Here is a 27,910-nt window from a genome sequence, read left to right on the forward strand (position 1 = left end):
ACTTTCATCAGTTCTCACCAAATGAGACAAATGATTGACAAGATATTCCTGATATTTCATGAAAATATTCCAGCTACAGTGGGAAGCTTGTACTAAGAGATATCCCACAAGTTTTACTGGCAGGTCAAAATAAAAGTCTACAATCAGCTTATTAGAAATTCCACATTTTAGCTAATGCACTACAAAAACAAAATCTTAAAGCATCTCTGGTGTAGTTTCTAGTGTAAATATCTTTGTACACTTGAAATAAGACAAAATTTAAGACACTTATCAGCAAGAAATAGGAGCTTTAGAATAAAAAAATCCCTTAATATTGAAAAAGTACTATTTCTGCTAGCATTTTATTTCACTTATAACATGGGAAAATGTCTTGGAAGTGAAATAACCTGCCAATGGAACTAGAACTTTTTCATCAGTTAAAAAAATATTGACTTAAAAACAGGCTCCTATGTTTTAAAAAGTAACTTTTTGTCTTATTTAAAATGTGTAGAAACTAGAACAAAATTGCTTGGTAAAATGTTGTGCTTTTGGTAGTGTAGCTAACAAATTTTAAATATTCCCACCTCCACTACATTTTCTAAGGGACAGGGTGTCCAAAGTGATGGACTGAGACCTGAACCTTCAGAGTCACATAAAGACAGTTACAAAACCTGCCTTCTAACACCTGAAAAGCATTTCCAGGTTTAGAGGACTAGTGTTTCAGTGAGATCTAGAAACTCATCCATGCGTTTATCTGTAGTTGTAGTGATTACTGCAACAAGAGTCTTCACAGGTCCACCTAAAAAGAAAAAAGAAAAAACCTGCAGCTGCTGTTCTGACTAAAACCAGGAAGATAGAGCACATCACCCCAGTTCTAAAGTCCATTCACTGGCTCCTTGTAGCTCAGAAAATAGACTTTAAAATATTGTTAGTTTATAAATAGCTCTGCATTACAGTACATTAAAGATCTGCTGCTGTTGTATCAACCTTCCAGAACTCTCTGGTCTTCTGGTTCTGATCTGCACCCCCAGAACCAGAACCAAACATGGAGAAGCAGCATTCAGCTTCTATGCACCACAAATCTGGAACAAACGTCCAGAAAACTGCAAAATAGCCGAAACACAGAGTGCCTTTAAAAACCCATCTGTTAGGAGTTACCTTTGAACCAATGAAACGTTGACCAACACATTCAGTGAGTATTAATGATTTTGATGATATTGACAAAATGTAATGTCTGTTATTGGTTTCCACAGCTGTTGACTAAATGATGTGTTTGTTTTCATAATGTAAAGCACTTTGAACTCCCATACTGATGAAATGTGTTCCACAGATACACCTGATTGACTGAAAAGCTGTGGGTTCTGTGGGTTCTGGGTGTCGGAGTGCCTGGACGTCTTACCTCCGCCGTACATGACGGCCAGCATGATGGAGGAAATCCAGGAGACCTGGCTGGGCGTGGCGTCAAAGATGACCTCGATCTCCTTGAAGAAGACTGTGATGGACTTTGGGAAGGCGTAGGAGAAGCCGATGCAGATGAAGGCGCCCGTCACCACGGCCCAGCCCCAGCCCCCTTCAGGTGGGGTGTATCCCACAGGTCCACCCACTGCTGGAGGCATGATGGCTCAGAGAGACTGCAACGGCGTACGGACTCGACTTGGTGGGGGGGAAGAGCTCGAATCAGGCTTCAAAACAGCACCTCTGTGGAAAAACAATGAAGCATAGGTTTAATATATTTCCTTAATTCTGATTTGATATTTTATCCAAGTCAGCGGTAAAACAAGATGAGTTTTACATTTTCTTGTCCCTCTGAACAAAGTTCGTTTCTGCAGACATCATGAGAGAAGACTAGAATTGCAATTCGATGAAGTCACATGAAAACAAAGTTGAAATAATGCAAGAATAAAGTCAAGAATCTGGAACAAACTTACAGAAAACTGCAAAACAGCTGAAACACAGCCTTCCTTCAAACCAAGGCTTTTCAATCCCACCTGTTCAGAGCTGCTTTTGAACCATAAATGGAACATTGACTGACACATTTGATGTGTATTCATGATTTTGGTTATGGTACCCTGTAAATGCTATGTTTGCTACTGGTTTCTCAATTGGTAGGTTGTTTATATGACTTTATATTTTGGTGTTTTTATGCTGTAAAGCACTTTAACTGCCTTGTTGCTGAAATGTTTTTATACAAATACACTTGATGGGTTGATTATTCTCAGAATAAAGCCGTAATGTTAGGAGAATGACAAAAATCACAAAAACAAATGAGAAAGTTGAGCATCTTGTGAAGTTGTAGTTTAGTATCAGTTTTACAAATAAGATTATGCTTCACATTTGAACAGTGTAAAACTATTTTCAGCAGGATTTAGAAATACTGTTGTTGCACAATTGTATCAAAGAATGAAGCAGAATGTCAAATCCTGATAACACTGCAAATTACCCCCAATCACTTTTTTTTTGGCCAGGCAGTGTATATATATATATATATATATATATATATATATATATATATATATATATATATATATATATAGTAAACATGGGATTGGTTTCAGAAAAATTTACATGAAACGGTTTTCAAAAATCTCCAGTTGGGCTGAAGTTGTTCTAATTATTTTTAGTGAAAGACTTTTTTCTGTAGATGAAACACAAAAGCGCATAAAAATTTATTTATTTTCCAAACATTCAGCTGGACAAGGCTTTAAGGGTTTTTTTTGGGATAAATTTAAGAAGTTAATTTCTGACTTCATGGCAGAGAATGTCCTAGTTTACAAATTGTAAATGTATGCCTTTAAATTTACGACTTAGATGTTTCTTTCTTGTGAATAAGTGAAAACCAACTCAAAACGTGTGTATTCATTAGTAAAAATTTACCCTGAGGCCAATTTTAGCCCTGATACTCTTATTTATTGTCTACAATATGAATGTGTTGACTTTATTTTAGCCATTTCTGTTGAAGACAAAAAAAAAAGCCAGTTTTGTTATCCTAGTAACCCCTCACACAGTTACAGTGGGTAAGCACACACAATACCAGAGCCTCTTCCATCAAAATATCCCTTTTCCCCCTTATTTAGGCCACATGCAACTGCTATTTATAATCAGCAGCTCTGCTTCTGTTTGGCTCATTTACCTTACATGGCATTCTTTATTCCAAAATAACCTCTCCCTGTAGATAAACTTGGATAATTTACAACCAGCAGGGGAGAATAAACTGCTGTATGTTGAAAGGAGAGCTAATTAACAACCAGGAGTCAAGCTCCCTACAAGGCTTTTAGCTCAGATCAGGCGATAAACAGGCGAGCTCTGACAATCATTACGCAGAGCAACTTCCTCACAGCTCAGCGTGACGACACGCCTTTGCTTGCACTTGCGTCAGCCAACCATTTAGCTTCCTATATCGTCACCACAGAGAAACTAGTTTAAAAAAAAACACTGATGTGCTAATTTCTGCTTGAAAACAACCATTTTCACAGAACTGAAACTCTAAAAGGCACAGAAACAAACGTTAGCATTAGCTGTAACCTCAGAGAGGACATGTTCTGTTTCATAACACGGCTGAGCTTTCTGTCCCTTCCTTCCTCCTTAGAGTTTCAGCCATGGTGGTGAGGCGTTCACAGACCTGGTGTCATCATGACACGCCACGCTGCAGACCTGGAGGAGTTTTACTCCCAGTCTGGACAGAAACGAGTCACACAGATGTGACCAGTAGGACCCAGAGACCCAGTCACATCTTTTTGCCGATATGGAGGTAAGGCCATCCATCATCAGATTGTTTGAAATTATACCAGTTTTTCCCCATGGAGGTTATTGAAAATATTCCCAACAAAATGCAGCTTAGAAAGCTGAAATACCATACTTAACATTTTAAAAACAAACTCAATTTCCATTTGCATGATTTATCGTTTCTCTTTTTTCCTCTCTACCAAAATACGGATGACAAAAGTCTTCAGTCTGGTGCTTTGGTCCCAACTAGCTATTTATTTGAAGGACAATTTTGTTTAGAGAGACTTCATCATTCATTTCATCTATCGTTTTGTTTATTTATTTATTTAGGATATTTAAAATATTTTCTAGCTACAGTGTTAAATGTTCATTAGAAATTAAAGCACCGTCACCAACTTAGCAACTATTGCTATGTTTAGCAACTTTTCAGACATTAGCAACTTTTTTTCCCCTAAAAGCACTGAGAGTGTTTTAAACAAAATATCGTAGATTTAAAAACGTACATAAATATGTCACAATTGTCACAAACATTGAACTTTTAAGGCCAAATTTATAATCTATCTGCAAGAAAAAGTTGATTTTTTTTTTTGTTTTAAGACTGAAAAAGCTAAATAAAAAGCCCACATATGGTGCAGGCATTCAATAAGCAGATAAATTCACTTAATTATTCACATTAAGACTTTTAGGAAAATGGATAAAATCTATTTTTCCTTGTTTAATTTCATGTTTCCATATTTATCTAGACCTGGAAAATGATCACAAGAGGGTAAAACATGCATTTTTGACAGCATGTTAAAGTTGAACTTTAACTCAGTCATAATACGCCTGTTCAATTTGTGTGCAGCATGCAGTACAAAAAAATAAATAAATTGTGGGGAGGGGATCTGACTACAAGTTGGTTCTGGTTTTGGTTTCACCCAGAATGTGGTGCGAACTTATCCTCGTCCATTACATCATATTACCTTCAAGTATTGTGGTAACCAAGTGAAGAAATACTGTACGTACAGATGAAGCATGAACTTGACCTCATTCTGCCTGCAGTTTGCAGAACGCAAACACGTGCTACATTTCACCTGAAGAGCTCTGCGGCGGGCTTGCATTACAACACACATGCAGTGAAACGGGACGCCAGGGACACTCGAGTCATAACTTCCAAAATGGAAACGTCACATTCAAACCACCTCTGTCCAGTTTGACAAGCATGAAAATAATCTGACCCTATATCATGTAAAGGAGCACCCAACTCTCCTGAAGTAGTCACATTTAACCTTCAAAAAGAGCAAGATATGAACACAAACATGAAGGAAACTCCACTTCCTCATTAAATATAAAAAAAAAATAAAATGCTTGCATTACTCCGGCAGCCATAAAACAACAGTACCAGCTGGATAAAACCGTAGAATTACCTCAGATAACAGCTACGAGTATCAGTTTGTGTGTTTACTCAGCTAAGAACACTTGAGGTCAAGTCAATAACTCGGTACAAAAGCTAGACCCCGTCCAACAGAGCAACTGATCCCCTCTAAAATGCCGAGTGCTGGGGGCAATTAAATGACAGAGCTGGCTTCTAATCCAGTTTGACCTCGGAGAAGTGCAAGTAACGCAGCAAATAGATCATCCAGGGGCTTCCAAGTAAACCTAGAACTCACTTGTTGGTCTGCTTGTGTCACAGAGAGGCGCTTAAAGCAAACGCTCCAGCTGACAAGAGTAAACCTCCGACCGGTCAGAGTCCGGCTACAACTACAGAGGGAAAACACGAGTTCGGTTTCTGCAGCAGATCGCACATCTGTTCCAAGTTCAACATCTGACAAAAACAACAGCCCTCTAACGGTTTTCTGCACTTCACTGTTAACTTAAGCAGTAGTGTCTTCCAGCAAAAGGCCTCAACCTCAGGCCCAGCTCAGGCTCCCTGTACTGGACAGGAATGTGGCGACTGCTGCTGCACAAAATACAACAAGAACATTCCCTTCCCTACCTATACTGCTGGTCAGAAGTTTGCGTGCGCCCATTTGTACTGAACTGAAGGTGGAATACATCACTGAATGAATACAGTAAAGACCTGTTGTTCTACCAAGGCTGCAACCGCTTATTTGGCTTATGAAGCAGAAATTTAGCATCTCAACAACAAAACTAAAGTCATCATCTTTGGACCTAAAGAAAAACAGTCTAGAGTCAGTTATTACAGCAAGAAACCAGCGATCAGGTCCGAAATCTGAGGGTTGTGATTGACCTTCAGAGCCACATAAAGACAGTTACAAAGTCAGCCTTCCATGACCTGAAGGCAAAATCTCCCAGCAAGATCTAGAGAAACTCATCCATGCATTTATCTTTACTCGCATTGATTACTTCAACAGTGTCTTCACAAGGTCTGCCTCTAGATCTTCGCTGGGATATTAGTCCTTTAACCCCAGGAATGTTCTTCAGGTGATAGAAGGCCGACTTTAGCTGTCTTTACGTGGCTGAAGTGTGAGATCTGAGTCCATCACCAAACAAAGCTTGGCAGAATTTTTTATGGGAGCACACTAAAAATCTTTATGAGTATGGACCCACGTTTCTTTATCTTTAAAATGTGTGTAAAACAGGCAAACGTTGCAATAATAAATACCAAAAGCATGTGATTGAGGCTTAAATTGCTTGAGGTCCATTTAAACAAACCAAAGTAGGGGTGCACCAATTTATCCACCAATGTTCTTAATTTTAAAAGATCGTGATCTGCTGATACTTACATGTGAAGCCAATCTTAGCTACCTCAGCAAAAGTCTAAAATTCAGCCACTTTCCTCGTCGGCTCTGTAGCGAGAAATGTTTGACTGACGGACTGGCCCACCAGGTCATGTCTGCACGTTTGCAGTTAATAGTCACCTTACTGTTTCCAACTCAGCGACTTTCTTGCTATATGTAGCAACATTTTGGAAAAGAAAAAGAATAGGTCTCGACCAAAATCAGAATCAGCAGGTCAGGTATTTTTAAAGATTGATAATCGGCGATCAGCCAGAAAAGTACAATTGCAAAAGCAAAGTTTAATCTGTCCCAGTGTATGAAAGCTTTCAACTAGTAATGTCAGCACCAGTAAATGTAAAGTACAAGTTATATTTAGTGACCGATTTGGAAAATATTTGGAATCATAGGAAAAATTTAATTATTTTGCACTAATATTTAGCCATTTACTAGCTATAAATTAATGCAGCTTTAATTTTATAACAATAATCACAGTAAATCTTCCAGTGTCTGTGTTCAGACTGAAATCTCGCTAAAGGGTAAAAATTTAATTTGGTCCACTGTTAACGTAAAGCAGCCTTGGCGCAGTGGGATTAGAGCTGAGCTGCCGTTCCCCCCAGGGGGTCCCGAGGCTCCATGGTGAAGTGCAGATAGGCATCGGGATAGCGTGTGGGTGCCAGTAAAAGTGGGGCAAATCCTGGAGGAGTTCTCAATGAGGGCATTCATTCAGACGTCACAGACGCTTCATTCAGGCCAGAGCGGGAGGCAAAAGTTACCTCAAATTCTTTATATGAAAACTGCAGCCAAACTTCAGAAGAAATTTTCCCATTGTGCATAAAAATGCTGCTAAAATTATTTAGCTCAAAGTTGTTTCCAAGTTATTTGCAGCTTTTCAAGCACAGAACAGTGAAGTCATTCAGTCAAACAAAATAGGGGAAGAAAGCCACTAGTAGCATTAGCTTAATTGCTTCAAGGAATGAGTGAGCACAAGTTTTAAAACTGATTCAAATGTCACGAGAAAATAAAACCTGTTCTGCTGCTTGTTCTGTTGGATTTTAATGTTTTAAAACCATGCAAACCTCAATTAGTGTAGCTGAACGCATTTAAATACATCAAGAAACCAAGTCAGATGCATCAATTTAACCAGTCATGTGAAGAACCTGTGATGGAAAACATGCAAGACAAAAAGCTGATTTTCCAGATAATTTCAACATCAATTTTATCACTTACGACACTGGCTGCATCGTGCATGGCAACAATGCATCTTTTCAAACTGCAACAACAATAAAGATTAGATCCAACAATAAAGATTGCACAAAGTACCCTAAAGCACATTGTTTTAGATAAAGGTGCAGTCAGTCCAGTTTAAGATTGCAAAAATATGACTCCTGCAACACAAAAGAAAACTAGATTTCGTATACTTGGTACTTCCTGTTTCAAACAAGAGGTCTATTGCTTTAATTTCAAGATTAACAATCGAGATTAAAAATTTCAGAGTACCAGGAGAAGTAGCAGCTTTGGGGTAACAGAATGTCGCATGAAGGTCAAAGTGGTATTCCCACTTTAAATAATTCAAATCTGTGGCCATATATTGGGATGTGTAGTTTTTTTAAACTTACACTGTGACATTCACAAAAGGTCAGGGTTCAGGGTCCAACACGCTCAGGAACATTTAAGCCGTACAGAAAGCAGAGGGCGCTGAAAATGACAGAGCAGTCACTCGCTTTCTGCTCCAATATTAGACAATATCTCCTGGTTACACACCTATTAATAAACAAGCGGCTCGGTCTGGTTCTGGGACAATGAGAGTTCAGCGCATGTGGCCGTCATGCGATCTTTCCACTGAGGTCTGACCTCCCGGAGCTGGCGAGTTGAACTCGTGCGCCGCTGTGCAGCAGCTAGATTAGCGGTTAGGGAACGACCAGAAGAACTGCTGCAGCCAGGGAGGAAATCAAAGCCAAGGCCTCAAAACACTGCAGATTACTACATGCAACTGGCTTTACGTTGAATCAGATTGGAGTTAATGGATGCAGCTTGGCTTAGATTTAGTCAATTTTCTTCAGGATTACAGTAGTTGAGGTGTTTCTTGCAACTTTCCTGAATCAACACCATATGTTTTAGAAACGAGCGTCAATTTACATCACAAGTTGTCAAACTCCAGTCCTGGAGGGCCACTGCCCTGAAACCTTTAGATGTGCCCTCTGCTGCACCACCTGAATAGAATAATAAAGTCATTAGCAAGGCTCTGGAGAACTGATCTACACAAGGAGGAGGAAATTAAGCCATTTCATTCCAGTGTTTTATACCTGTGGCACATCTAAACCCTGCAGGACAGCGGCCCTTGAGGACTGGATTACATGAACGCATTTCAGCAGCTGATGATTTAAAATCATTTCCTGTTATCTACTGTGAGAACATGCAGTCATGGGTGGTTCTAGATGGGGGCCAAAAGGGGGCCAGTGTCTCCCCTGTAGAACTGGTCCTGGCTCTTGTACTGAAGCAATGATACAAAAGCAATTTCTTATGACTCATCTAGGAAAGATTAAAGTGTAACTCATGGTTAAAAAAAAATTAACAATGAACTGCTGCTGCCATTGTTGGCCAGGATTCTCTTGTGAAAGAGATTTTTAATCTCAATTAGATTTTCATGGTAAAATAAAGGTGAAATAACATTTTTAAATTAAGGGGTTGGACTTTTAAGTTCAGTCATATTGAGATAGAATTGGTGTCAGGGCTCTGTAAATATATTAAAATAATCTTTTTTGTTTCATTTATTGGCCTGTTCTACGTGGGTTTTTTTTAAACCCACATAGATCCCACTCTGGCTTCCTCTAGTAAAGTTGGTCTAGAACTGCCAGCCACTCCTCGACCAGGAATTTGATGAAAAGGTATAAAAATGGAATCAAAGTCTTAATATAAAATAAAATTATGTTACATTACATCTCCTAAATTGCTAAACATTTCAAATTACAATGATAAATCTGTAGTAATTTGGTTTTAATCCGAACCAAGAGAGGTTTTGCTACTTTGGGAACACCACAGAGTTAGCAGGACTTCTGAAAAGCTACGCTGGTTGGTCTTCGAGGTACTGTTGAGTTTAAAGCACAATTTAGGACGTGAATGAAAAGACTGGAAAGCAATGGCAACAAAAGATGCAATCAACCAAACACATGCAAATTAGTCACCCAGAGGCTGGAGGGCCACACAATGGAGTTCCAAAATGATCCAAGAGGGAAATCAAATTTTTATTTTCTTATAGTTCAACTGATTTTTGATCATCTATAGGTTAAAAATTAAAAACTACATTCGTGAAATCCTTATTTTATTGCTGAAAACACAAGCAGATACTTAAAATTGTCATTTTTTAAAAATTTTCTTTAAAATGATCAAGGGAAACATTGTTTATACAAACTTTAATTAGCTTAACTTTAACCTAAAAGCGAGATTACAGAGTTAACATTTTCCGTGTTTTAGGCTCCGTGTCCCTCAAACGCATCATAAATCCGTCCTGCCGGACCTTCAGGCCGGTTTCAAAGAGGACCGGATGCTCAGCTGTGAAGTGGACACCCACTTCACCCCCTCCATCCACATGTGGATGTAAAAATAGCGCCATGCGGGCAGCATCAGGCCACCGGGAGCGAAGCTCCGTCGGGACGGAGCGCCGCTCTGAAGCGGGTCGGTGTGATCTCCTGCCGCAGTGGAGGGGCTAACGCGCGAAGCTAATCACTACACAACCTACCTGGCTAATTAGCGGTCGCTTATAAAAACAAGACGTATTCGTAACATAATGGGGAAAATATCCACCATGTTTCTATTCAGAAATAGCTTCAGTGTGGCGCCACACGGCAGCACGCTGTGACGGTTTACTTACCGCGGGGTTTCCTCGGCTCGGTGTCCGGCTGGAGCTCACCGTCTCCCCGTGAGAGTTCTTGCTCTCGGCGGTCCGATAGTAGCTTCGGGTACCACTGACCTCAGTCTGTAACAGTCCAGCAGGAGAGAGGATGAGGAGGATGATGGCATTACGAACTACCTCTAGCGCATGCGTATAAGAAGCCGTGCCAGGCGCGGTGACCGAACACATGTGCGCGTCGAGGGCGGAGCGCTTCCTGAGCTGCACGTAGCTGATGGCAAGAAGAGGTTTTAACATTTAATTGGATTACGTTCACTTCTTTCTCACCTCTTGTTTGTCCATAACAACGTTCTTTAGGGTCAGAGATGGACAGCTTGTTCTCTGGAGGTAAAATAAACACTTTAATGTTAGATTCAGCTAGTAGAAAATATGTATTATGCTCTTAAGAGGTAAAGAAAAAAAAATAGTAAGAGGCTGTTTAAATCCAACACATGCCAAATTACACTTGAATAATTTTGGTTTGGGAGCCATCCAATTCATCTTTAACTTGCGGCTGGTACACATGAATTTCCCCACTTTGGAACAATGGAGAGTATTTCTCATCTCTATTCTATATCGACAGTGTTTACAGAAATGGGTCCAGATAGGATTGTCTGTAGCTTACATATTGATTTGCTTTTATAAGCTTGATATGGACCACAATAGCTAAACGTGGGGCCCACATAAGCTCCTAGACGTGTTGCTTAATCTGAACAGATTTTTGTAATACCCACTTTAGACTTACATCTGGGTTTTACATAGGTGGCACCATAAAGCCCAACCTCAGCCACATACACAGATTAGTAATGCTAGTACTGACTGAGAAGAGGATTAAAAACACACACCTTTGCATTAGTAATAGTTTTAAAACACATTTTTAAATCTAAGCATTGTTTTGCACCTCCCATTACAAACCTGTTTTTTTATTTATCCTCCATATTGACACACAAACAGTGAAAATATATTTTGTGTACAGCGGCTGGCTGTGTTTGAGTTTTTTTATGCTTGAGCTGTTGTTAGACAAAAAAAAAATTACCAAAAAAATTTACTGTTGCTTTAGTAATTTTATAAGAGCTTTTCATCCTTACTTGAGTAAAAATACGTGGAAGTGGTGATACTCTTCTTTTGTACTCTACCCCCCTTCAGGTTAGACCTTCGCTGATAATTAAGGCTTTTATTTACATGGAAATGTTTCTGAATATCTCTACTACAGTGCTTTGAAGTGTTTCTCTGTTTTAACTCGCTTTAATTAAATAATCAATAGTCATTAGGCTTTCCTTGCACATGATAACAAGCTGATTCAGTGTTGTTGCCTGGACTGGCATAAACCATATGGGGTGGTGGATCCAAAGAGGTCGGGATTGAGAAACACTAATCTAGTTCGGTCTTGTCTGGCACACTACTACACTGCAGACAAAACTAAATATTACCAAGTATTTCTGATCTAGTTTCCAGTGCAAATATCTTAGTACAGTTGAAATAAGACAAAACTAACTTACAAGTAACTTTTTAACAACACACAGGAGTTTAGTTTAAGTAAATAATTCCTTTATAGTTATTAAAAAAAAGTACTAATTACACTAGCAAATGCATTTTCCCCATAATCTGCCAGTGGAACTATTACTTTTTCATGAATATTAAAGAATCACTGACTTAGAACAAGCTTCTTGTATCTTGTTGAAAGGTTACTTATAAATTAGTTTTGCCTTATTTCAAGTTTACTAAGATATTTTCACCAGAAAATAGATCAAAAATACTTGGTAATATTTTGTGTTTTTGCAGTGTGTAAATAACTTTCTAAAGTTCCTAATTACCTTACTTTAAAAATAAAAACACTTCACATCCAAAGCAAATCAACAACACAATGCATATACATGCAGCCACACTAGCTTTGCAGGCCCTGTGAGCAACCTTTGAGTTCTACAATGACTTCAGGGCTTTTTTTTCATCATAAATATTTTTAATAGTCAGAATGTGGGTGATTTGCATGCCTGGTGCTCTGGCAGGAGGAGACATTTATCTGTGTATCTCCTAAGAAAGTCTCAAGTCATGCTTCTTAACTGGAAAAAGATGGACTGCTCCCTTTAAGGTGGGAGATGAGATTCAGTTTCAACCTGAAGAGTTCAAGTATCCTGGTGTCTTGTTTACTATTGACAGCCGGATGCAGCAAGAAATTAATCGATAACTGATAATGGTGAAAAAAGAGCTGAGCTGAGAGATGAAAGTCTTTTTTTACTGCCTAATTTAGATTGCAATCCTCACATATCTATTTATGGACACATACCTGATTCAGCAGTTCATTATTGCATATCTTGCATTTTGTAGCCTAATATTATGATAGAAAGCTTATTTTTCAAAATATATTATTACCAGGTACATTTCCTTTTAACAAAAAACAAAAGTGCATGTTTTATCAATGAGTTTTGGTTTGTTTTGTAGTCAAACTTACAATATCCGATCCTCAATTCAATTCAATTCAATTCAATTTAGTTTCGTTCAAAACTGCTTTATTTGTCCCAAATGGAAAATAAATGTTGTTGTATCTCATATCATCCAAATATCTTCAAAGAATCGTTGTAGACGGTAATGTGTTAGGCAGGAAGGATTTCCAGTAGCAGTCTGTCTTGCAATGAATTTAAAGAAGCCTCTGACTGAAGACTCGATGTATGACTGTAATGACATGCAAGCAGCTCAATTTCCAGGCAGCAGAGATGACATTCCACAGTAAAATCCCAACCACTGCTAATCCACATCGTTTGCTTTTGTCACTCTGTCTGGCCATCTGGTTAGATTGAGAGTGGTTTGAACTTCCTCCTTCTCTGTCTTCTCTTTGGTTTTCTCTTCATCTGTGATGCCTCTTTTCCGACTCTTCTGGGATTTTGGGTTAGGTCAAGTATTATTTGAGCTTTATAGAAGCAAAATTACTAAAATCTTAATATTTATAAAATTTTCAGCTGGTGGGCTCTGATTGCCAAACCAAACCCTTCAACAACCTGTTCACTTCCTTCCTCGTGGTGCTGCACCAAGAACCACTGAAGGAAACGCTTAAGAAGATATTGCGTAAAACGAGTTAGCCTTTTTGGTCTGCTTTACAGTTCGATTACGCATTCACACCTCCCCAAACCTTCTAGGCAAATGAACAGGAATTGGAGGCTGGTGTGAATGCAACCTAACATACAGGGAGGGAATAACATGGAAAAGAGACCAGAGTCTAAAGACAGGGGAGGGTTTGTAGTGTTCCATAATGTGTCAAGCTTTGTATGGATATGGACTTCCTATTTGCTCTCATTTTTGAATACAGGTTGCTGGATCATTATCCAAACATGGATCCATGTTGGGGAACTGATCCAAAGTTCCCCAACATGGATTGTCCAAATCTCACCATCTTTTACCTCGGAAGTTGCTTAGGCAAATTGTGCCGTCTCTTGCATTGTTGTAGACTAAAAGAGAGGAAGACTTTCTTTGCTAACTGCCACTCATTTGCATTCTACAGATAAACTGCTGGACTTTGGATAAGAATTACAAACGGGCACATATTTAACTTCCATGTGTGATAAATTAGACATGAGAGGTGGCAAAGGCAGAATCAGCAAATTAAACTTAGCTTTTCCTTAAAGAAAATGATCCAAAAATAGAAAACAAAATATGTAAACACTCACAATGAAGTTGTATGCCTTATTTTAATTCTTAAGTTAGAATAAATATTCTTCAGTTTTTGGGTTGTGGTTTGTAGCAAAATCCATTGATAAAAACAATTAGCAAACTGCTAAAAAAAAACTGCTAGTCACTGTACTTATACTTCTTAAAATTAATTAATGTTGAACATATGTTAGCATTTATCAAATCCTCCAGAATTTTGCAATTTTTTTGTGATTTTTTTCCAATAAAAACGCCAGATTTTGTTGTGCTAATTTAGAAATATTTGCAAGAAATTTTGCAATATTTGCGCCTATGTATGACATTAAATTTGACTTTTCTTCCCTTGCTAACTTCACATTACGTATGGCTGATTCAGCAGTGGAGAAAAAGTACAAAACACTGCCACCTATAGGTGGGTTTTAACATTACATAAACTCAATATTTTTGACAATTTATGCAGTAAATTTGTAATCAATTCAAATTATTCACAATTATAATTTATGAATTTCTGCCAAAAAACTGATCGATGTAATTTGACGCCTAGTGGGCCACACAAAAAGCTACGGTGGTCAAGATTTGGAGTTTGAAACATGTGCACTAGGCATTGTTAAAAAAAAAATGAATACGCCAATTAGACAAGCAATTAGACATGAAAAGAAGCGTAGTTTGTGTGTGAAAGACACATCAAATGTTGCACGTTTTTTGGCCCTCCTGGATTTCCATACAAGAGGAGCAGGAGACCAAGCAGAACACGAGTTTATCAAAGCTGAGTGTGAATTTTTGTGAGATTTAAATGTACACACCACAAATTATTCTTTGCTTAAATAGATACATGCTCCCACATCAGTCTCAGTGCAGCTCAAATTTAGTTTTTGAGCAAAACTGGAGGAAAAGCAAGGCTGTTAAAACACACAGACATCCCACAAGTGCTACGCCCATCCCACTGTAGCCTCTCTTCAGCTAACTACAGCGAGTTGAATTACCATTCCTCAGAAAAGCGCCCAACCTTTGCTGTAAGTAGATCTCCTCTTGTCCTTATAATGCCCTCTGTAAAAAAGAGCCGGAGCTCTTTCTCCTGCTGGTCCTGCTCTCATTGTTTAACATGCTTTTTGCTTAATTACCACAGTCATCGGGATCTTCTGCCAAATGTCTCTAGCTGGCAGCATCGCAGGATCCCTCTGCCACAGCGGGCCGACAGAACCTCATTCATCCTTTCATTAATCTCCCATCCCGTTCAGGATCGCACAGGACGGATGGGGAGTCTCTAATTGGGCCATTCATGATATTTGTTCTGTTTTCTGCTAATGAGGGAGAGGAAGAAAGAAGCCTGAAGTAGAAAAGCTGCTTTAAAGAATGAGAAGAAAAAGAAAAAAATATGTTTATGTCTCTTTAAGGATTGTAATGGAATTACACACAACAAACTACCACAATATGGGTGATGTAGTTCTGATCAACACCTTTCATTTATAACTATATTTCCCGTGCAGTGTCTTCCAAAAGCATACACCCCCCCCCCCACTAAAGTACTTCTTTTTTGTTAAATTCAAATTTCAAAGCATTTTGTTGGGCATTTTGATTGACAAAAAGTAACTTATTTGTAGAGTTTTCTGTGGAAGGTCACTCCAAAAATGTGTGGACTTTTCATAGATCATGTCTAAAATATTCTAAGAAATAACAACATCCTGGGAAGCACAGATGTTGACAGTACCTTGGGCTGTCTCTTGCAAAAGCTAAGTTGGTTTCCATTGTGCTTGAAATGCATATTAAGGTATATTTGGTGTTTGAACTATTAAAATAAGCTGTTATAAATTTGATGTTGATAACATTTAGCACACAGAATTTTCTGTATAAACTGTAAAGCAACAATTTGCTTAGCTATTTGTAATATTTTCTGTTGACAGAAGGTTGACATCTGTGTTCAGGTTTTGGTTACCGATTCTTCATGCTCTTATTTTGAAGTGCGTCAAGACAGCTCATGCAGTAGTTCTGTTTCCTCTTTCTCTCTCTCTTTGTACCTTTTTTATTGAGGAAAAGGAGAATATACAGCAAATGAAAGAATGGGGTATACAGGATACAAACACCTAAATGAACAAATGGTGGTATCAGCTTGGTTGAATTTAGTACTTAGCAGCTAATGAGGTTTGTGGTTGGAACTTGGCAAAATGGAAAACGTTCAGTCGGCCATGAAGACTTTTGCAAGGGATTGTATTCCCTCTAAATATTTATACAACAACCGTATCATTTGCTTTATTGAGTGCCTGTTTATAATCCGAGTCATGGTCGGACAATAAACAGATAAGAAGTGGAAGCTCACTGAGCCAAGAGGCCTCATATAGGAGAAATGTAATGTTGAGGGGGGCTGAGAGCAAAGAGAGAAAAAATCCTCGTCTGAGACCTGGACTTTGTTTTTTTTATTATTTTGGTGAGTTCCTTGGAAAACGCTGAGTGCGGAGGAATGCATCTTGAAAGTGAAGCCAGGAAATGTCTGTGGTTAATAATGCACATTATTATGGTTAATAATATCTTGAGAAACTTTGAAACCATAAAAACGGTGAAAAGTCAGAGTCCACTTGTCCCGATGGGAACAACAAGTACTAATAATGTTGGGGCTTATCTTCAGAGTGCGGTAGTAATTAATTTCATTTACATGAGTAACATTTTAAAAAATACTTCTAGGTCTATTGTTACAACTTCTACTTCAGTAATTTTATTACGAAGTTTTTCTACTCTTACTTGACACCAAACACAGACACACCTGCAGTTTTTGTTAAAGTTTTATACGTTTTATATTGAAAAAAACTGATTTGGATATTTTTTTTCACATTTTTTGTTTGATTTTGTTATTTTGTAATTGTGTATTTTTATGAAATATTTTCATTTAAAATAACATTTCCAAATAACTTCATATTTTGGTCCTTTTGATGATGTACTTTTTAAAAAATATTAATACTTGATTGTTATTTTCAAAAAGTAATATTAATCTGAGATTCTAGACTCTTATTATCCTTCTGCTTCACAACCATGTCTCACTTTGTATTGATCCTAAAATATACATCAGATTTTGTGGTTGTAACATTTAAAATTTGCTCTAATATGTACCTGACAGAAAATACACTTCAGGTGGGAGCTTCTGATTTAATATCTGCAACACAAATATAAAAAGAATCTGGAAATCTCAAACCAAATATAGTCACAAAACCTAACTAATCTTGGGCAGCTGTCGGAAAATCCACTGATTTTTACCAAGTTTCTGCCTTTCTGAACTGCAAATTGAAGCCATGTGCGGATTCCTCCCATGTTTTCCCTCCAATCACAGCTGAGGTGGAGCAACAACGTCCTTCCCTCAAAACTATGTCAGCAGGGTGAAAAATGAGTTTGTTTTTCTTTGTTTTTATGGCCACAAATGCAACTGTGGATGTGGGTTTGTTGTTGTCTCTCCTCCATTTCTCTGCGTGTCCAAAACATCCTGCTGCTAAAGGGACATGAAATGCAACATAATAAACCTCATTTTAAGAAACATGCAACACAGCAGCAAACAAGAGACACGGAAAAGCAAAAGTGTTTTCTGCGAAGATATAAAAAAGTAGCCTGCACAAACTTTATGTGGCATACAATGATGGCCTGAGGCTCCTACTCAAAGTGCCTAGATGGAGCAGTGCCAGCCACATGTTTGCACATAACGCTGTTCCCACATGTGCAGCTGCGCTCAGGAATCTCATGTATAAATGTATGTGTAGATTACCCGTGTCATACAATAATATAATAGCAATTTTAGTAAACCCTGTTTTTAGTACAGCGAGATTTTTCTCAAGATTGTGGAAACATTGGCGTCATCATTTATTTGTGGCTCAGTGACTGTCATATTCCTTTTTGTTTTTTTTCTTTTTCTTCTCTTTTTGTTTTACTATGGACCTCTTTTGTGTCTGAAATAAAGATTGATTGATTGATTGAAAGAAGCGACATGTACAGACCTGCAGTGATTATGTAAGGTGACCACCAAGTTGCAGCATCGTAAATCAGCTGAAAATGTTTCTGAAAGCTTTAATAAGTACAAATATTTTCCTGCTTTTAAAAATATTATTAGACAAGATGTGTGAAAAAGTGTTAAATTAAATAATCGCAGGAGTTCATCGATATTTATTTGGTAATTGTGTCTCAAGCCAACAAAAATTATTTGTGTATAAACAATCAAGACAAACTGTAATAAACCAACATTTATTATAGTTCCTGGCATTATGGAGATTTTAAATAAGAATGTGCTAAAAATAGTTTTTTTTCAGCAGACAGTAGAACTGATGGTTAAAAAAATAAAGAGACTTAAATTAAAACTTTTCTATTTTAGTTTTAGCTAAATTGATTCTACTGCAATAAAAAAAATGTTTTCAGGTTTTGTTTTATATTTTTACTAGCTGCAAACACTATTATAGTATTTCAAGGTTTTCGGTTTTATTTTTGTTTTTCAAGAAGCAATGAATGTTCATGATGAATGGTTTGGAAATGACAGAGTGAATGTTGTCCTGTTTAAAAAAAAAGTCTTAATCAGCAAAATTCCTGCAGACATCAGCAGATTGTGGTGAAACCAAAAATATCTCACTGTGTCGTTTCTTAATGTCTGGAGAAAAAAAAAATTAACTTGTTACTCGCTGATGACTCTCATTAGTCAACTTAATTATGTTTGTGTGATTAAAAGCAGGGAAATTATCTCTGAATGTGACAAATAGTTCCTTAAAAGACTTTAAGTTGATCACATTAAGTCATGTGAACCTTTGAAACCCGGCGGTCACCCTCAGATCAGACGACTTTTTACAAGCTTCAAAGTCCAGATGAAGCAGAGAATCATTATTATTTAAAGTATAACGTAATTTATTTGCAGCTTTATGTCAAATCTGACACTACCAATTTGATCAATGAGCAAAATTACACTATTAGAGTTAGACTGAATAATCAAGTAAAAGCTCTACTGCAACGTATTTTCACTCAAGTAACAGTAAAAACTGATTTGTTCAAAATTCAAATCAAGGTAACTGATCAAATCATCAATCACTGAAAGTGACAACATGTGAAAAAGTTTGATGTATCTCCACCGTCGCCATTTCTATCAGAACAAAGATGCCTTCACTGACACAAATATATTTCTGCATGTTCATGTGACCTTCAGGGGGAAACACAGCCAGATCAAACAACTCCCAGCCAAAGTAACTGTGTCTAAAGACTGCTTATACATGCGCCACCATTCCAGATAAATGTCAGTTTACTCATGTGTCAAACGACTTAATGTCAGAGCTGCAGTACAGCAGAGAGGCTGATCTCTGAGCTTCCTCTGTTTTATGACAGACAGCATTCTTCTCTGTAATCTTTCCTTTATTTGTCCCTGATAAAGACCAACTATTTCCACAAACCTTGTGAAGTTTATCCATGATATTTAACAACTTGTTTACTTTTGTTTCTTTTCTCTATTTTACTAAGCAACAGATATTTTTAAGTCATAAGTAGAGTTGCAACACATTGTACTGTAGCTCAGTAGAGTAGTGTTACTTCCATGAATACTCATTTAAGTTGAAGTAAACAGCAAAAAAAAAAAAAAAACGCCTTTTATCAGAAGCGTTTCTGCTACAAATTTGCTCAAAATGTCAATATTCTGCTATTGTCAGAAAAAGCAAAATTTCGAAAGTTGCAGTGTTTTTATTAAATATGAAACACAATTAAAATAAATAAGTTTATTTTCTTCTTCCTTGATTTTGCTTTACCAATGCCACACAAGTCACATGTGGCATCAAATTAGTGGTAATTTCCCTGCTTTTAATCACACAAGTATTTCCATTGCAGTTTTGCAAAACTAAAACAATTTTCATATGGTCAGAAAAAAACAAACTAATTCTAGCAGCAAAACTTTTTTATGAAGAAACAAGTTTTTTTGCTAAACTGGCATGTTTCCATTGAGCGGATTTATTTTTAATATGTAAAATTATGCAAACTGAAAAAATTGTCCGAGACCATTGTTTATAAAAAATTAGTCATTTTCACCTTGTTTGGCACAGAAAAGTCTCTGGTTTTAGATTATAGTACAAAGCGGAACAATCACTATGTGTTGAATCTGGAGCATTAAATGGTGAATCACTAAATCAATCAGCCGCAAAGACGCCTGGAGCCACAATCCAATGGCAAAGAGTCACACGCTAACAGGGACGAATACGTTTTCTTCTCCATAAATAGTGAAAGTTGAAAGAACTGCAGCTTGAATCCTGCAGAAAATGTTATAAGGAGAAAAGTAAAGAAGTGAGGTGAGGAAAGTCACATAAAATGAGGGCAAAAGGAACTGGGATAAAGGTGAGTGGACTGGTGAAAATGAACAGAGATGAAGTCAGTCTAAAAGATCAACAGGACAGATAAACAGATCAATACTGGGGATTCATGTGACCTGAAACCTCTGGTGCACAACTGGGGCTCATGCAGATTCACTGGTTTAACTTGAAACAATCAGAACATCTTCTTCTTGTATGTTGTAGAAATACAATTTACTTCTTAATGCTTTTTGGGTCGATCAGAGCAGAAGTCATTGATTAGGCTTGGATTGTAGTCGGCCACAGCTGAGCAGAAACAGAAGCATCATCCGCTGTGAAAATATCTGAAGAATGTAAAGATGGTTCACCAAACATTCATGAATGCTCTAAGAGATCCTGTTACATTAATTTACCACCACAGTGAGGATTAAATTTCAGATCTGAGGAGAAATATGTGAAAACTTCAAGAATAAAACTAAATCTGAGCGAAACGATAAGAAAAATACATTGATTACTCGTTTTAAATGAGCATTTATAGGTGAATTTGGTCTGTATTTGAAGTTTTTCAAATGTAATTTTAGCATGTTTGCACAAAGGTAACCTGGACATGAGCTCCTTTAAAAATGGCAAATAGTTTGACTTTTGTTTGGTGTCTGAATTATTAAGAAACAAAACCCTTTAGCACTTTATTAACATACTTTGCACAAGGCCGTGAGTGTTGACAGTTTTGTGCCTAAGATTTAAAATAGGATCTACTTCTCATTTGCTTCTTGAAAGTAAGCAACTTGCACCTTTGCTTATTTTGTTGGAAGAATTTTTTTAATCTAAAGTTGCACAGACTATAAAAAAGAAACTGCTAAGGGGAAATTGTAAAATTTTTTGACAGGACAAGAACAAATTTCTAGTAAAAGAAACAAGATAAGCGATGTTGCTGGGGAAAAGGTTGGTAAAATAATGTTCACTTTCTGTTACCATAGCTATGGTCACAAGAACTGAAGTAAAACCACATATATGGAGCTAAATCGAGGCCATAAATTTGTTCAAAAGAAAAAAAGAAAACTGAAAATTTTTTCTAAACTACTCTTCAGGTTCAACATTGTTTGTTTAGTTTCACTTTCTTTCTCATTTTTGAACAAACTTTATCACCACAATTTAACTTGTTACATATGACCTCAACAATATAAACAAAGGTAACTTTACTCAGTTGGACCTTACACACTAAATAATCAACTTTAATTTGTGGCCATCTTAGTCTTAGTCAAATAAAAGATTACAACAAACGATTAACACGTTTTTTAAACTCAAAATGTTCATATTTTATGCAAAATTGTAAATGTTCTGGTTCAAGAAGAACTCTCTTGCAGAAAAGATGACATTTGTTATTTCATTCATTTCCGGTTTAAAATGAACATGTCATGATGATATAAACAAAAGTTTTGAATGAGAAAGAGTGGTTGGAAGACATTAAACATCACTTACTAAATATGTCTTCAAACACAAAATACGCAATTTATATATTAAAAATAAAAAATATAGAAATAACATCAGACTTGTCTTCACAATGTGTTTGTTTTTACATACCTAAATTGATGTCATCTATTTAAGCGTGATTCCAGGTTTTTATGCGGTCCTACTATCATTAAATATGTATGGATAACAAACTTCACTTAGTTATACATTTTCAGAAGAATCCACTAATGCATTTTGAATTTCAAACATCAGTGGGGCGTGATGCATCAGACTACAGCAGGCTGAGTGTTGCACAACTGTTCCTGTCCTGGTTCAGAAATGCTGCAGCGGTGATGTCTACCAGAACGCTACGAACTAAATATAGAGTGAAAGAATGAAGATGCAGCAAACAGACATTTTGTAAGATGTAAGATAGATAGATAGATAGATAGATAGATAGATAGATAGATAGATAGATAGATAGATAGATAGATAGATAGATAGATAGATAGATAGATAGATAGATAGATAGATAGATAGATAGATAGATAGATCTCTGCCATCTAGTGGCCCAATAGCCTCATTACACGAGTAGTTTAAATGATCAATGTTGATTATACTGCCATCTGCTGGAGAAAAGGCTATATTGACGTTAATCAGGCTTCATTATTAAAAAAATATAATAATAAAAAAATCAGATCCTGCCAGAGGTGGGTAGAGTCACGTAAAATGAATAAGTTAATAGTATTAATTTTTATTAATAATTTCTATTAAAAATTGTACTCAAGTAAGAGTATCATCACTTCAACATATTTAAAAGTAGCCGTCCAAGAAACGAGTCAAGAAAAGTAGAGACTAAAACCACAAATTTAAAAAGTAGAAACAATTTCTAAGTCAAAAATATTTTTCATATAAAATTAAAACTAAAAGCAGATCATGTCTATATTTTACAGAACAGGAAAAAAATACTTTTGGTGGCAATGTAAATACAATGTTTACTTTATCTTTTTGACCTCAAAATGGCCCAACAGACAACAAAACAACAAAGCTGCTGTATGAACAAGACGTCTCACTTTGACATAAACTGCAGATCTGTGTCTGGTGAAGTTTTGGTGAAAATAGGTTTCCTCTTTATTTAGAGAAGGTATCTAGACATTTTACTCAAGTAGAGTAGTGATACTTCAGAATAATATTATTTAAAAAAGGAAACAGTACAGTGCTGTAAATCTACACCTAAAAGTACATTTTTTTGTATAAATGATTTTATTTAGGTTAGAGAGTAATATATAAATAAAAATGTTTTTATTGTATCCATTTTTTTTCATTTTCTGAAACTTAAAATTAGATAAACATTTCCAGTCATTTATTGTAACTATAACACATCAACAATAAAGAGGAGTTAAAACAACAACAAAATTATATATATATATATATTTTTAAAGTACAAAAATAATCCCTGGACTGTAGTCATAAAACTGTGTATGTTTTATTTCATTTTATTTTATTTTATAATCTAAAATAAAATAAAAATAATCCTTTACTTTGGGGAGAAAATCCGAAAGTAGGTCCACACAAAGATAAAAATATAAAATAAACAAAATGTAAAACAAAATTAAGAATAACTGTACAGTGAGAGCAAAATTGCAACATAAAAACTGCAGTTATGAAGAAATAATGTACTTTGATCCAAAGAAATGTGCAACTACATATTGGTAGCATAATTTAAAAAACAACAACAGAATATTTACAACAGAATAAAAGCCCAAATGTGATGTTATTTAATTTTATTTTACAGTTTTGGTGCAAAATTACTAAAATCTACTGTGTCAGTTGTACATTGTGTGACATAATTCCCTTTTTTCAAGTTTTTTTTTATAATTAAGCTTTTGTTTAATGAATAAAATATCAAACACATTAACTTTTTAAACATAAACAAGTCATAATTTTAAAAAATCACTTGCATTTTTTCAAAACAGTTAGTTTTTTAAAAAAAAATTCATGACAAAACTGTGCTCCTAAGCTAAAACTACCAGAAATAAGTCAATAATTTGTCCCATTTGAATCCAGCCTGTGTGTCGCAATCCACAGTTTTGGCCGCACAACGCCTCAGACATCTTTAGATATTACTGCGCCGAGCGCAACCCGGGCAGCGGAGGGATATCTGGACCTAATTACCGGGGGTGAAATCAGTTTATTGAAGCGCAGCTGTGATTTTGTTGTTTTTTGTATGAACTGCGCTCAGACACAGAGGTGACGAACCAAAAATCTCCCTTTCAAGTGTGAGGTAAGAGTTGTTAATGTCTGCGAGATAATGCAGCTGCTGAATCAATATGAGATAAAAGTTGGTCACAAAGTGAGTTTAATCAAGCGGAGCGGCGTATTGAGTCATTAGTCACCTGCTGCTACCTGTCCGAGCAGAATGACTCAAAATGTTGAGCTCATACTATTTTACAGAAATGACAACTTGTGATTTCCTTGTAGAAGTTGCATGCTTGGACTTGAGGCGGAAGCCTTTTTGTTCCCCAGAAAGATGTTTTTTATTGTTTCACCATTCAGGCTGCAGTTTAAGCATTTTATAAGTTAATTTCTGCTGCAAACCGCCAACATCTGGAATGTTTTCGTTCAATTTTTTCCTGCTTTTGCGCCAGATTAATGAAGATGACTCACATGTGTAACGGTTTTTTCCTAAATAATTGTTCAATTAAAGCTTATTAAAAAGCTGAAATCACTTAAGTCGGTGCAAAAGAATCTGTTTATTATAAATTACTTAAATGGCTTCAATCTGTGACATAATTTGGCGATGAGGGATCCCCAAATAATGAATGCATAGTTTCCTTAAGTCTGAGCTGTAACCGCCATTTTGGTAGGCAGGAGCAGCGCAAATCATTAAATGAACCATAGCTTTGAGACCAACAGAAAGAAAGTATACAAAAAACAAAAGTTTAAGATTCTTATGTTGTTAGAAGTTAGATAGGAACAGATTGTTGTCATAGCATCTGTCATGACGGTTAGTTATGATGCCTACTAAGGCTGTCAGCTAAGTTTCTGGAAGTGCAACGTCACATGAGAAATGTTTTCTGATTTATTTTTTTCTTTTTTAAATAATGAAATTTTAAAAATATGTAGGTTTATATTTTACAAGTTGTTTTAGGATCCATTTGAAAACAAAATCTGGATCAAAACAGACTAATATTAGCAAATGTAGCACTGCAGTATGTCAGAGGGGGGCGCTGTCCAAAGTAATAGTAGCTGGAACAAGTTGAGATAATTTTTAAAAAAAAGTAAAACGGTGACCAATATTTTGATTTCTGTTTTTTATTTATCTAAAATCATGACTGAGTATTTTTATCTCCATTTGCATCAAAGCGTACGTCTTGATTAATGGAGAATTCGCCAATTCCAGTCTCTTCCAACTGATTGGTGCATTTTTAAAATGTTTTTTTGTTTGTTTGTCTGAGAATCTTGAATGCTTGTTTACCAGTCAGAGATGCTGTATTAACACCAGCAAGTTATGAAAAATAACTGTAAATGTTGCTTTTATGAGTGTTTTTTAAAAGTTGCATCATAAACCTACAGGCCATCAGTCCAGAATGCTGATCTGTTGGATGGAAAAAAACAGCTGAAAGGATATGCATGGACAGGAAGTTATAAAACATACTTTTATTTCATTTATTTTTTTTACCAGCAAGACTACAGATTTGATATCGGCTAAGTTTATATATTAGAGAATCTTTAATGTTTAAGTGAAACTTTGTATTTTCCTTCCAAGACGTAATCAGGCTGCAGATTCTTTTAGAGACTCTTTATTTTATGTTTAACCAGATTAAATCCATCTGAATACTTTAACAGAAAGTGAACAGACCAAAGGGTGAAGGATTGGCCGAATTGTGTAGGACCCTCATGTCTTCTTGTGTGAAGTGTTGGTTCCGGTTTCAGAACCAGATGACTCTGTGTGAATATAAGCGGACTCATTCTGTCGTCTTCCCTGTGAGGCTCTGAGTCACACCAACGCTGATGATGTCAAGCTGCTCGTAGCGTCTGATCTGCAGGTCGCGGCTTGAATTATGGGCTGAATTACAGCTCAAAAGTTTGTTTCGTTTGTGGACAGGTGGACCGGCTTTGAATGTGTGCAATTTCTTGTAATTATCCCCACGCAACTCTGGCATAAGTTGGCGAGTAGTTATGAAAAATCAAAGGTTTTTTTTAAAAAGTAATTTTGGTAGGTCAACCGAGGTTGGCTGATAAATATATGTTAATTCATCAAATTTTTGTTTTTTGAATGTTTTAATTTAGCAAAATCAGGATTTTTTTGTTTTCTTTTCACCAATGAACTCGTTGGGCTTTAATAGATTCAAAATGATGTCATCGCCGCCAGGGCGGCCATCTTGTTTGACCAGCATGTTTTACAGCATCTATTCGTATGGACTTTGAATTCAGGTAAACTCTGACAGAATATTAGGCAAACTATTTTATTCATTTTTTTTTAAATTCAGAGAATAAAGTCATACTACTGCAAGAATACAGTCGTAGTAAGACAATAGTCAAAATAATGCGGGAGTAAAGCATTAATTTTACCAGAATAAAGATTTAAATTTGGAGAAGGAAGTAATTTTGAGAATTTCTACATGAAAGAACAATGCAAGCTTCTTGTGAAGCTAACGTTTGGCATCGGTTTTACAGTTAAGGTCATTTGAACACAAGTATCAAATTATTTCCAGCAGCAGGACTTAGAAATGTTTTTTCAAAGGACATTTTCACCTCTCTTAATTTTAAGATATTTTTTTTCTTTTTGGGAAAATTGCATCTTTTTCTGCTAATATGACTTGTAATTAATTTAACAAAAATTCCTGTAACGTGGCCCTATTTCTCCATCGTACAACTCTGAGAAGGATTGAAGGAATTAAAAAACACTTCTTCTGTAAATGAAAGCAGAGGCTGACATTGATTTGAAACTTTAATTTTTTAAATTTTATTTTCTTTTAAACACCATACTGCTCAACTTTAGCTAGGAGTTGGATGATTGTATCTATTTTATTTCTTTTCGTTTCCATTGGAATTTGTTTTGACTGAAATGGGGGGAAAATTTCTCATGCTTTCTTTTTATGGTGAGAAAACATCAAGTCTGAATCCTGAGATAAACCATTGCTAACTTCCTGGGTGTTTTTATTTTTGACATCATTCACTGTACGGTTAGAAGTGAGTTTATGTAAAGAGGCGAAATAAAGGAGATTGTTGCATCTTTTAAAGATCTTATTTATGAACTGCCTCTCTGCACTTTTCTCTCGTTTTGCTACAGCTTCAGAACAAAAGAGAAACTAAAGTTGCATTTCTTCCAGATGAACTCGCCTCCACCTTTTGGTTTGTCACTTAAAACTGAAACCAAGAGAATCGTTTCGTTGTTTTTCCTTCTTGGGAATTCCTCAGGAATCCTGCAGGCTGCAGCGTCCGGGAATTTCTGACGACAGTTTTTTCCTCCAGACTCCCGGAGGAGTCATGTGTTTGAGATTAAACTTTCATATTTAACACGGATGGAGCTTGAAGACTCCAGAACCACCACAGGGTCGAAGCTGTTATCAGTCTGATAACACATTTTCCTCCCGTATTTGATAATTATGGATAAAACATCAACAGGAAGTAGTTTAATAACAGCTTAATCTGCCTGTTGAAGCACATGGAATATGTAACTCTTGGATTATGGCTGAAATGATGCATTGCGATGAATCTATTATTGAAATAATAAACTAGTACACAGACTCAAAGTCCATTTTCTGATGGAACACATTCAAAGCTGTAATTAAGTTAAAACTGTACAAAATACACACATTTCATATTTAAAATGTAAAAATGTTTTAGCTTCACCTGGTTCTAATTCTTTAAATAAAACAGAATCTCATATTGAGCAACTTTTTCTGGACAATTATTAACCACACAGATTAACTCTCGCTTTATTGAAAAGTCAAGTAGGACGGGCTGATATTTTTACATGTTGACGTTAAACTAAAACTAGTTTATTTCTGTAAACATCTAAATCTATATACTCATATTTGTGGTAATTGGTTACAGCTTGTAATGAAGGGAATCTACAATAAATGGGCTTCTGTTTAATTTCCACCATGTTTTTTCCTTCCACTCAACTTTCCGTGAATGCCAACTGGGCAACTTGAGTTTTTAACAAAATTACAGATTCTTTTTTTTAAATTCAGTTTCAGAAACGCATGTTAATCTTGCGAACG

General features: G+C 36.3%; 2 protein-coding genes and 1 long non-coding RNA gene across 3 annotated transcripts in view; 2 read left to right on the top strand and 1 right to left on the bottom strand.

The window, feature by feature from the left end:
* Positions 1-10,471, bottom strand: part of LOC116717879 (monocarboxylate transporter 1-like) — a 22,528-nt gene extending 12,057 nt beyond the window's left edge. Inside the window, exons 1-2 of the mRNA XM_032559535.1 lie at positions 10,291-10,471; positions 1,379-1,677 (exon numbers count right to left, since the gene is read on the bottom strand). Of these exons, the coding sequence (XP_032415426.1) occupies positions 1,379-1,595 (217 nt within the window). The 5' untranslated portion in view covers positions 1,596-1,677; positions 10,291-10,471. The remainder of the gene's footprint in view (positions 1-1,378; positions 1,678-10,290) is intronic.
* Positions 10,472-13,343: 2,872 nt separating this feature from the next.
* LOC116719014 (uncharacterized) lies at positions 13,344-16,180 on the top strand. The gene is made up of 2 exons (XR_004339050.1): positions 13,344-14,960; positions 15,074-16,180. It is a non-coding gene; the product is annotated as an uncharacterized LOC116719014 (long non-coding RNA).
* A 7,671-nt stretch (positions 16,181-23,851) lies between these two features.
* The window catches only part of lima1a (LIM domain and actin binding 1a), a 39,865-nt gene continuing 35,806 nt past the window's right edge, over positions 23,852-27,910 (top strand). Inside the window, exon 1 of the mRNA XM_032559563.1 lies at positions 23,852-23,961. The gene's annotated coding sequence lies outside the window, so the exon portion shown is untranslated. The remainder of the gene's footprint in view (positions 23,962-27,910) is intronic.

The sequence above is a fragment of the Xiphophorus hellerii genome, chromosome 1 (genome assembly GCF_003331165.1).
Source record: "Xiphophorus hellerii strain 12219 chromosome 1, Xiphophorus_hellerii-4.1, whole genome shotgun sequence".
In the NCBI taxonomy this organism is placed as follows: Eukaryota; Metazoa; Chordata; class Actinopteri; order Cyprinodontiformes; family Poeciliidae; genus Xiphophorus; species Xiphophorus hellerii.